Source organism: Quercus robur, chromosome 1, assembly GCF_932294415.1.
Source record: "Quercus robur chromosome 1, dhQueRobu3.1, whole genome shotgun sequence".
Lineage (NCBI taxonomy): Eukaryota > Viridiplantae > Streptophyta > Magnoliopsida > Fagales > Fagaceae > Quercus > Quercus robur.
Window position 1 is genome coordinate 1,549,505 of NC_065534.1, and position 11,931 is coordinate 1,561,435.

At 33.7% G+C, this 11,931-nt stretch overlaps 2 protein-coding genes across 2 annotated transcripts; both read right to left on the reverse strand.

Moving 5' to 3' along the window:
* Nucleotides 1-658: 658 nt before the first annotated feature.
* Nucleotides 659-3,995, reverse strand: LOC126715042 (uncharacterized protein At1g26090, chloroplastic). The gene is made up of 7 exons (XM_050415476.1): nt 3,642-3,995; nt 2,738-2,881; nt 2,578-2,652; nt 2,268-2,461; nt 2,009-2,180; nt 1,514-1,930; nt 659-963 (listed from the first exon to the last, which is right to left on the reverse strand). Exons 1-7 carry the CDS (start codon nt 3,837-3,839, stop codon nt 832-834), a joined length of 1,332 nt encoding a protein of 443 aa, XP_050271433.1. The 5' UTR covers nt 3,840-3,995; the 3' UTR covers nt 659-831.
* A 2,107-nt stretch (nt 3,996-6,102) lies between these two features.
* Nucleotides 6,103-6,919, reverse strand: LOC126713453 (uncharacterized). Its single transcript, XM_050413207.1, has one exon. The coding sequence runs from the start codon at nt 6,818-6,820 to the stop codon at nt 6,266-6,268; it is 555 nt and encodes a 184-aa protein (XP_050269164.1). The 5' UTR covers nt 6,821-6,919; the 3' UTR covers nt 6,103-6,265.
* Nucleotides 6,920-11,931: the final 5,012 nt, after the last annotated feature.

The window sequence follows — 11,931 nt, forward strand, 5'->3', positions numbered from 1 at the left end:
CCAAACACAGCTTGAAAAAGGGATTTCTGTCCTCTAGGAAAGTAGAAATACAGGTTTTAAGCTTTCTATGTGTGCATAAATGTGTATTAGTCTCCAAACACACCACGGAATGTTCCCTTGGGATAGCCAGTTGCTTCTAAACACTGTTGAAGAGGGATCTAGCTTGAGCAGTTGTGAAGATTAATTGCAGACATGATGAATAATGCATCCAATGGCTTTTCCCTCCTCGTACACAAGGTTGAATGAAGCATAGGTCTCAAAGACCCTGGTGAAGCATGAGACATTTCCTTGCGAGGAGTGCATTTGGGAAAATGCAATAGATTATAGATATGGGAAGAATAATGAAACTAGTTGAACCTTGTTGAGAAGTTTCTCCTGTTTGAAGTTCCAAACTTATCTCTTCTACAGTGGACTAACAACACTTGGAGTTTCTCTCACTGTTGTGATATATATGTCAGTTAAGGCTTGCATTATAGGTTGTTGCTTTCACTGACTGAATTTTTACATAATCAAGACTCACAGTACCCTCTAGTTGCCATCAATTTAATTGTCAACGTCAAATTTTCCCAGTAGCTGGCTGGAATAAAGATAATTCTGTATCTTCCTTGATTTGCACAAAGTAAAACTGGAGTTCAAAAATATTTGTGAAGTGCATAACTGGTTGCAATGTGAAATGCATATTTATTGATATCAAAACATTGATCAATTGTTCCAAGTGCCAAATGCTCAAAAGTAATAAACCAAAAATTATGATCATTTGGCAGGGACATTCTCTCAGAAACAGAAACACATCAGTAGAGAAAAAGGAAAAATCTTCTCAATGTAATTACACTACCGCATTGTGAGGACAAGACTTCTATTCATGAACTTGGCACCTCCCACCTTTCCTTGAATCTCTGAAGGCAGATGAATGACACGTCTTTGGTCCCCAGCTTCCACCAGTAACTCAGATCCTCCCCTATACTGCAATTGTCAGATAATGATAATATTGATCAGAATTCTGCAAATAAGTACAATAGCATAACAAAACTGGACTACCTCTATAATCTCTTTCTAGACCAGCTATATCCAAATTCTTATCCCCTCTTTTGGTGAAACTTTTGATTTTTTTTAATTGGTAAGTCACACACACACAACGGGTTCTGAGCTAGAGCTCATTAGCTTGGTGATACTTCTGATTTGCTCGATACAGAGCTCAGGGGGAGCAGTTTCAAAAGCATATTCTCTTATCATTTTTTTTTTCTCTCTTTAATACATTTAAATATATTTAAAGGAGAAATAAAGCATTAGGATTCAACAGTGAAATTCTAGTTTAAAGATTAAAAGTTCAAATTTTCCACTGGCTTTATGATGACTAAGAAACTTGAAGGTCCCATTTCTATAAAATATATATATTTTTTTCTCTATAGCAAAATAGAAAATTAATCCCATATCACTTGGAATGCTACACCTGAAGAGGCACAAGTAGCACAAAAAGTGGTCAAAGATTTGAAGAATGGGAAGATGGACGTACTTGGTATAGCTTGATCTCGGACTTGTCAAAACCAGGCATGAAAAGGGTTATGGACTTGTTGGCTGGATCAAATTTTACTGACGATATATTGCTGTTGTGGCTTGCTGGCAGAGAAAGAAGATTCTTTGCATCTTTACCAACTGTGTTGAGCATGATTTCATTCCAGTTGAGAGGGAAATCCACTTGGACTTGTGGGATGAAAGCAAAAGGCAAGGGAAAAATGTTTTGCTTGACTCTTTCCACTGACTCTTCATCCAAATGTGGAGGAGCAATACCAAATGCGCCAGACACCTGTGCACCAGCTTGGATTGCACAGCCCCAATAACGTAATGCAGAATTGATAGAGATTGGATTGTTTGGGTCCATCACCAGGAAGCAGCCAAATTTATGTGGTTGCAAGAAGGCAGATGATCCTCTCTGCACGGCATATAAGCAATGCAGCATCTCATTGGGGTTATCTCTAACTGTGGTCTAACAAATAAGAATCATGTTTACCTCCAACATTTGTTCCAAAGTGTCCCATATTTCTGCACTCATTTTCCCATTCAGAAGGGACCTGCTGCCACGTATGTTCATGGCTTCATCTACAAGTCTAATGAGTGAAGGACCAGCCACTCTCCCAAGATCAGTTTTTTCACCCAAGTTCCGGAGATATTTTAAGTACAATCTGTGCCATCATGTTCTTGCATAAACATCATCATGAGAGAGAGAGAGAGAGAGAGAGAGAGAGAGAGAGAGAGAGAGGTTTGCTAACCTTGCTTTACTGCTTGCACCTATCATCCGTAAGATCTCCTCATTGCTGATACCATCATATATTATTATGTCAAATTTATCTTTTTTGTTGTTTCTTTGGTCCACGTTACTTAAGAATCCTACAAGCCTCTCAAGTGCGAATGCTGAAGCAATAGAATCCATTCCAGGAAGCACTCCCAGCTCTTCTCCCACAATCTACCATGATATAAGGAATGGTCCATAATAAAGTTTTCTCAAACATTCAAGGGCAACTATATCTTTCTTTAAATTAGATTGCACAAGAATATCAGCAAGTGATAGTATGTACACACCCCTTCAAGAACTCCTTGGGTCATATTAAGATGGGCATCTGCTTGCTTTACTCGATTGAGAGGCTCAAGAATCAGCTGTTATTATAAAAAAATAATTCATATTGAGTAAACCACTCAAAGAAAAAGTTATCAAAGAAGGATAGGAGGTGAAAAGACACACTTTAGAGGTTTCCAACCTAACAGCTGAAAGGTTGTTGTTGCATATGACAGGAGAAGTTCCAATCTTACAGTTTAAAAGATAATCAGCAGTGGGGTCTTGTGAATGTATCACCAAGCATGTACTAAGCCCTGCCAGTGCATAATGCTGAAAAACATAAAGAGAGGGGGAGAGAGAGAGAAAGAGTAATATTAGTTAAAATATATTATGCTTGATCTTTAAAGGGTGTAAGCGTAAGTTACTAAATAATTTGTAGAAAAACAAAATCTTAAGTTCTAAACTCCTAACATAATCTCTAGAGGAAAGAAAAAAGTTTGTTACTGGATCTAACTTCAAAGCAGATAAAGAACATAAATGATTTAAGGAAGAGTTCTTATTGCTCTCTATTACCCTCCATGAAGAAAGTTAAATTTTTTACTAGTTTGGTTGAAATATACATTGTCAAATACAAAATTTTTAGAAGCTTGATTTGCTCCATGACTTTAGATATAATATTCATCATTTTGACTTTAAATATCTCCCCAACATTAAATTCAGCCATGTGACAACATTGAGCAATGTAGAACAAAATGTGTTATCCTCCCCAAAGGACAATTAGCTTCAATCATATGGTTTATTGGCCAATACAGCCATACAGTTAAATTTAACTCTGAAATTGAAAAATAAAGCACATAAGAAATTGTACTTAAATTTTTTCCTTGCAAAAGTTCTCACATTCTTTAACCAGAATGAATTAGAAATGTCCCCCTATAATAAAGCACCCAGAATTGGAATTCTCATAATCAAATTATATATCAAAAGTAAAGCAGTGAAATTTAACTCAATAACCTACAAAATTAAGACTAAACATAAACTCCCAACAAAACCCAGAAAATAGCAAACAATAAATGTTCATGTAGTATGTTACCTGAGCGGCAAATACAGCTGAGGTGGTCTTGCCGGATCCACCTTTTCCCAAAAAAGTGACCAACTTGGTTGATTGCTGAGAAGAAATAGCACTACTACTTCTACCATCCTCTGCTAAAGCTGAGACTGCAAAAGCTCTTCTTCGAAAATGGGAAATAGGGTTTGCAAGGAAGAGAGGAGAAGCGAGAGAAGAAGCCATTTTTTGTAAGAACTTTAAGTGTTTCAGTGCTATGTCTCTGTGAGACTGAAAAAAAAGACAGGAATTTTCGTTATGTTTTATGAGTTGGGGAGGACATGGGGGTTGTTGGCTTGCAACAAAAAATAACGTTGTGAATCACTGAATCTATGTTAGGAAAAAAAAAAAAAAAAAACAAAGAGGGACCGTTGGGTGGTACTTCTTGCACTTCTTTCCTGTTAGAAGAGCACACCAACTTTCTCCTCGGCCCATGGGCCTCCCTTATAGCCAAGCCCAAGGTTGAGCTCAAAAGTAATAATATATTTATATTGACTTGAGATTAAGAGTTTGTTTCGATATCGCTTATTTTGCTGAAACTAAAAACTTATTACTGAAAGTATTGTAAATAAAGGTAAAAGTTAGTTGAAATAGTACAATGAGGCCCATGAATAGCAGCAAAAATAAGCTGAATAATAAAATAATTTTAATTTGGGTGATGTTAAGGACATTATAAATTTCACTAGGTAATCTTTATAAACTGATGTGTCACTAATCACAAAAAAAGTGATTTAGACACTAATTTTTTATTATTTTAAAATTTATCAATCATATTCATTGTCTAATGAGTTTGAAAATGTTGTGTAGTAAAATTTGAAGTATCTTTAATATTTTCCATTTTTACAACTTCATGAAAGAAAATCATTCAATCTAATTAAATCAAATGAGATAACTTTAACTATAATTAGTTATTAATTATTAGTATTGATTTGTGAAAGGGCGAAATATTTTAGTTGTAGTGTTTACAAATAAGGAAAAAGAATAAGTTAATTAAGTATCTCATGAACAAGCTCAAGATTGTTCGACAAGAAAATGAACTAACCTTGAACATGTAATTTAGTTTGATGATGAGCTCAAGTTTGATTTACATTTGAAATTAAATTAAATGAGCAATCTAGAACTTTTAATACTCAACTTGACTCAGGGTCGGGCCATTTGCCAAAGCCTCACATATTCTCCTTGATTTGTGCGTTTTACAAAAAAGTTGTCAGCAAAATCTAAACCTTATTGTCTTTCTTCTTGAGCTACCTCCCAAGCAAAAATCCATTTTTCTCCCCTGGTATCACGCTCTATTTTCCCTGTCTCCACAAGGAGGACCCTTGGGCCAAAGCTACCAAATTCTTTTGAAGTAATGTCTATTTATAAAACTTCAATTTCCTATTCCTTTGTGGATAACAAATACAATAGTTCTTTGACAAAGAATAAACTTTCATTCCACTCCAAGAAAACCCAAAAATAACGAAATTAATATTTCTTTCTCCAACTACGAAATCAAATTAGCTTTCCAAGTTTAAATTGGAATTTGATGCAATTTCCTAACAATCTCCACTTTGACTCAAATTTCATCAAGTAGTCTTCTTTCCCTCTAGAGATAGCTCCACCTTAATGAAGTAGTTTCTTTCTTCTTGGAATCACTCCACTTTAATCAAAGCAAATTCATCCATTTTAATTCATACAAGAAATCACCAACTAAATCAACCAAACTCTGATACCACTTGTTGAAGAGATAACACATTGGGGAGATTTATTGAGTAGTTAATATAACATATAGAGACACACTTAACCTAAAATGCCTAAGTCCAATGGGTATGAGTTCAATTATGCTATATTAACTACTCATTCTTCTTATAATTTAATATGAAATTTCACTCACACTTATATACCCAACAGTTTTTTCCTCAGCCCAAGCAGTGGTACTCATGGTTGTGACCATAGAAAATGGCGATTTTGAATGTTAGGGATTTCGTATTATACATCCTTCCCATCAACCACCGAGTGGGACAGTGATCAAGTTGTCCTCCTCTTCAAATTCTGTCCTTAGGTAATTAACCCATACGAACAAGCTCAAGTTGAGTTTGAAAACCTTAGCTTGGCAAGTCTAGCTTGGACCGTATACTTATATTAGTGGAAGTCACCACACTACTGTACAGGGATAAACAAAAATGAAAAACAGATTGTAATTTTTTTTTTTTTAAATCATGAGCATCTTGGAAATTTGTCAAACCTGTTAACCAATCCGTACAATATTCCATTGCTTGTTATATATTAGCTAAAGTTGTACCTAGCAAAATAGAAATAGATTTTGACTTCAAGCACCATGTGGCCCAAAATTATTTAATTAGCAAATCAATCACAGCTAGCCAAGACGTGCTTCCCTCTAAATATTGTGAAGAGCAAGGAAAAGAAAATGAAGAAGAATTAATAGAAGAATGTTTCTTTCTATCCCAAATTCATAAAATTCATCACAATGAAGGCCAAGTTCAATATGCTTTAGCATGATAAAAGATAAATTCAATATCCACTCCGATTGCAATTTGTACAAGAAAGTAATGGTGTTCACTATGCATTAAGCAAATGTGTACATGTACGTATATATGCAAGTGTCACTCCCATTAGTTTGCATTTTTAATCTCCGGCATAAACACAGTTTGAAAGGGACCGACCCTAGGTGACCTTGGAGGTGGCTCCGAAAGCATATTCCCAAAACTATCATAATGAATGACTCCTGAAAACGCCGGTGGCCGGCATTTATCGCCCATCAAGATTGATTTCTGCCACAACCCACCTTCACCTTCACCTTCACCTTCACTTTCTCTAAAATCATGACCACCACCTTTTTTCTTGTACATGAATGTATTTGCCTTGTTACTAATAATTGTCACGATTTTCTTGGATGACAACAATGGTGACTTTGGCGAATTTGTTATGAATTGGTTTGCCTTGTTGCTAATTGATTTCACGTGCATCATGGATGGTGACTTCAAGGGTGACGACTTCTTAGGCATAAATGAGTCATTACTTTCATCATTGTCTTCGTAATCTTTTCGAGCACGGCGTGAATGCTTGGCACATAGAGCTACAAGAGCCATAACCGAGAAGAACAAGCCAATTGCTAATGGCATGGACCCAAAGTGGTCTCTGCGATGTTGAGGAATCAGACGTACCATTTGATGCAATGGAACGTGTTTGTTTGAAGAAAATGATGAAGATGATATGAATGAAATTTTTGTTGTTAGTGGATGAACTTCAAAGTTTGAACGCTTCGAGAATGAGCATTCTTGTTATGTTGTATATATAGGTGGTTCTGTTTTATTCTAATTATAGTTTTGTTCGGTGGAAGGTAATAGCTAGGAAGGAAAGACTTTTGACATCTTCTTTGTGCCTTCAATGTCTTTAGCCTAACAAAAAAAAAAAAAAAATGTAATATTTGTTTAGGTTAGTTGTTGGTTCATTCTATATGGGTAAATTTGCAATTTAAATTTTAAATTTTAGGATACGTTGTGTAACTTGATTTAAAAAAATTGAAATTTAATCACTGTACAATTGGAAAATCATCCACACAAAATAAAAAGAAATAAATACAGTTGTCAATATGAATATGTATCTTAAAAAAAAGAACACAATGTAGAGAAGCATAAATTGACCCAAAAAAATCAATATTGAATTAGTATAATAAAATATAAATTATAAAACTAAAATAAAGAAAACAATTTACTTGTTGTAATATATTGACAAAACATATAATAAATACAGATGCAAAAATGAGTAGGCCTAATCATTGTCAGAACTAATATGAGAGTTTCCCTTGTTTTACTTTTTGGGTCTCACTAACAAACACTTATATTCGGGTGAGTGTGTGTTTCCTGCCTTATAACTTGCTCTGCGTAACTAATTGCCACATGCAATTTTGGTTGTGACGTGTAAGTTTAAGTTTTATCGAAAGAAAAAAAAAAAAGAATCTTCTTCTTTTTCTTCTTATTTTGGAAGTCAATATAATATATAAGAATGACAATATAACACTTGACTCAGAAGTTGAAACCTACAGATTTGGACTAAATTATGTACTATTAACAACTCGCTCTTGTAGTTTTATCTAATATGAGACTATAATGAGTAACTAATTTTCCCAAGAAGTGTTGACGTAGACCTTGTAACTACACTTCTGTATTTTCTCTATTGTCTTATTAGGGTACCATCACAGACATATTAAACTTAATTATCTGTTTCATGAAATAAATCAAGAAGTCACTTTCGCTAAATCTTTTTTTTTTTTTCTTCATAATAAGATGATTGTTGCGATAGCAATGACAAACGTCTTCGGTATAAATGCATATGCATGCTAGCTAGATCAACATATACAGAAAGTATATTAAACTTTGATCATGTAATAACAAATACTGAATATAAATCTCATATAACAGAGACAATTACAAATATGAGTCTCACATATTACGCATGAAAACAAACGTATAGTTCCTAACACATTTTCTTCGTTTGCAATATTCTAAGAGGTTCTTTTGGTCAACGCCAAGAATGTGAGGTTTACAAGCCAAGAACGAAGCTCTTGGGTAAGTCACAATTTTTTTTTTTTTTTTTAATAAATGGTAGTTCACTATTATTTAAAATTATCATCAACATTATTATCATGTAATACTACTTTTTTTCTTCAATTAATTAATTAATTAGGGTTAGTTTAAGGTTTTATCTTTCAAGTTAACTTGATTTGTGAGTTGCAACTTGGCTATTTATTATCTCTATAATGGGCGTACCAAAAGTCAAGACTAATTCCACCATTTTTTTTAAGCTTGAATTTATCAAAGAGAACCAAGACGTGTTGATCATCTTGTTGGTAGAATTAAGTCAATGAGAGTATTATTATTAGGATTGAACAACACAGCCAAAATGAAAAAAACTTTAAGTCAACTTTTTCTATTGTGCCCACCATACCACTAATTTCCAAGGTCAAATGCGTAAGCATTTTCTAGTACACATCACATGTTGATGAACGCAAGAGCTCAAATAATAGCAAGCATAGGGTCCGTTTGGATTGAACTTATTGTTGCTGAAACTGAAAACTGAAAATACTGTAGCAAAATAATTTTTAAATGTGTGAAAAGTACCGTAGGACCTATTTTTAATATTTTTAAATGCGTGAACAGTGCTACTACAGTACGTGAACAGTACTGCTACAGTTCATGAACAGTGATTTTTGTCTCTGCACAGTAAATTCATTGTTCATGCGCTGGAAAAAAAAAAAAAAGAAAAAAAAAAAGGAAGGAAACGTGAAATGAAAACGTAAACGCAAGTTTCAGTCATATTCAAACACATACATAATAAGCAAGGCTTAGAAATTCTTCTTGTAATTATAACCCCCGTGATCCAATTTGTAAATATTTTTTTTTCACTTATTCTCATTGGTACTTCTAGCTAGAGAAATGATATCTAGCTAACTATTTAGAAAATCTTCATTCCAATTTTAATTTTAACCCAACAAGACACATAGATATGATTAGTAGTATTGACATTGTTAAAACTAATTATAAGATTTCTTTTTGTCTTGTACATTTGCAAAGTGAAGCATAATTTTCCACATTCAACGTTTAGCTTGCCAAAAGGGATTAAAAAAAAAGAAGAAGAAAAATAACCCATTTATGTCATTCAAAGATGATGACTCATTATATGGTACAATATTGTATTGAACACGTCCTATATGTAAAAAGCTTGCCGTCAAGCTCAAGCAAATTATAAGTAGTTTGAATTTCCCAAGATTTCCATCATTCTTATACACCTCAAATAGCCTGCTATCACCTTTACTATTTTTTTCCTTTTATTTTATGTTTATCTCTTTTTCTATAAGATGCTATCATCCTGTCTTGATTTGCATCAAATGTCCTATATTTTCCAATTATGGTCTCGAATACCTTTTTCTTTGGGTGCCCCATCATTCTATTTATCCATTTATAAGATATAGTTAAATGATAGCTTAATTCTCTCTCAAAATTGATAACAATCTGATTAAAACGTTTACCTATATTTAAGTTTGAAGAACAACTACGTTGATGTTGGCTATTGATAATATACTCTAAACGTTGCTTTCATAAAACATTTGTCACCTTGGCAAAAACTAATCAAGTCGGCAAATCCCTTGAAGATATAGATGTGAAAAATACTTCTCTTCTCTCATAACCTTATGTCCCATGGGGTGCACTGCTTTCAATTCATAACCTTATAATTAGATCCAAGAGATTATATGTGTTGTACTATATGCAGTGAACCACACTAAGTGCATTGCTAAGTTGGAGGGTCACAATATATTGTAGTTGGAATGGAGTAAATCGTACTAGGAGGATGCGTAGCAAGGGCACGAGCATTAAGTGTGCTAGCCACATATATATGTCACATATTGCATTGTCAGTGCAAGTAAGGAGGACTTGTCTCTTTATCTATATAAAGGGATCAATATCATGATCAAGTTGTAAAGCAAAACACATTGTGAATTATTAATTTTACCTTTTGGGCAGTTTAGTGCGGTTAGTGCCTTGAAGAAATGCTTGCAATATGTCTTAAAATTTTGGAATTAAGCTATTGGTCGATTCCAAATTGATGTCTTTGATTTAGGTGTGGCTCACCTGAATGAAGTTAATATGTTTGGAGAGTTAAGTATAAAGGAACTTTTTGTGTGACGTCTCTTTCCAATAACCATGATATTGACTTAAACTAGAAACTGGGGTTACCAAGGGATAATTTAAAGAGACATTTTGTGCTTATTACAAGATCTATGATGGTGTCTGAGGCAGTGGAGGAAAATGCTATTTTATTCCCCTTATAATTTTCCTCTATAGTATAGTACACAAAGGGACTTATTGATTGGTTAGACGAAAATATGATCATTATCTTTTTAATTTAGTTGCACACCCATTAGACGCTATACGAAAAATATGATCATTATGTTTTTAGTATGAATACAACAAGGGCTTGATAAGATTTTTTATAGGTTCGTGTAAAATTAGATCAACTCACTTTGACATGACTAACGGGTGGATCAATAACATGTTAACACGTTTATTAAGCGTGTTATATAAATAGTGCAATGTTAATTAATAAACGAGTATGTTTAAGGTTGAAAGGTTTTGACATATAAACATACATATATATATATATATGTGTGTGTGTGTATATGTATGTATGTATGTATGCTAATGGTTTTGACACATTTAAATGGGCTAGGTTGGGTTTGACTTTATTGTCAAATACCACTACCTCAGCTCAACAATAAAACCACCCGTTAACACAAATGGTCATCCCTAGTTTTAGTGCAATAGTTCATCTACACTACCAAAGAGACAATCTAAAGATTCCTTTTATACTTCCAAAAGACAAAGAATTGTAGATAAAGGAAAAGAATGGAATTGAAATTCTGGGTATATAAGGGTGACTTACTTTTGTGTGCAAAGCATAGAAAGCAGGAACCACCTCTTCTTCAGAGTGTGGGTTTTCAAAAAGAATTTGGAAAGATCTTATGAAGAAGTGTTTAATAAGGAAGCTTGTGTTATTATACCCTCCTTGAAGGTTTGATACAGCAATGATACTCTAGGATTGATGGCTCTGTGGTTTCAGCTTGATTGATCAAAAGATGATTGCAAACTACTGATTAAAAAATATGATCTTTGTACTCATAAGTTGGAAATATTGAGGCTTAAATTTTTTTTCTTTATATGATAAATAAGTTCTACGTCTAGTAAGCTTACAAAGTTGAGATTATATGTGCCTTTAATATGTGACTCAAGTAATGTAAAAAAAACCAAGGGAGTGACTTCAGAATTTAAAACACGTTAGAGTCTGCAATTATTAATCGAGCATCGATTAAATGTCTATCGAATCTTTTATATATATATATATATATATATATATAAAAGATAGAAATTCTATTTTAGTTTAATCTAAGTATATACGTGTATAAAGCTCTCTCCTGGAGATTTGAACCTCGACCCTTACCCCCCACACCCCACAAACACTTATACCTTTGGAGTGACTATCGCACCAAGGGTGTGTGATGGTAAATGTCTATCGAATCCTAAATCTTGATTGTTAAAGCCTTGATCGAGTGCTAGTCAAAACTTGGACATAATGATTTTTTTTGAGCTGCTTTTCCACAAACTAATTTTGGACACTTCAATTAACAAAATATTTCATTAACATGGAATTCTCCAATATAAAACCCAGCAAAAATTTTGGATTAAGTGATGTCTGTATATGTTGTATTAAGATCTCAATTGGA

Excerpts from the sequence above, each read along its gene's own strand:
- LOC126715042 (XM_050415476.1), bottom strand. The coding sequence starts at position 3,839 with ATGGCTTCTTCTCTCGCTTCTCCTCTCTTCCTTGCAAACCCTATTTCC. Across the intron at positions 2,882-3,641 it reads CAGCTGTATTTGCCGCTCAG|CATTATGCACTGGCAGGGCT; the intron begins GTAACATACTAC and ends TATGTTTTTCAG. Across the intron at positions 2,181-2,267 it reads GGTGCAAGCAGTAAAGCAAG|ATTGTACTTAAAATATCTCC; the intron begins GTTAGCAAACCT and ends ATGATGGCACAG.
- LOC126713453 (XM_050413207.1), bottom strand. The coding sequence starts at position 6,820 with ATGGTACGTCTGATTCCTCAACATCGCAGAGACCACTTTGGGTCCATG.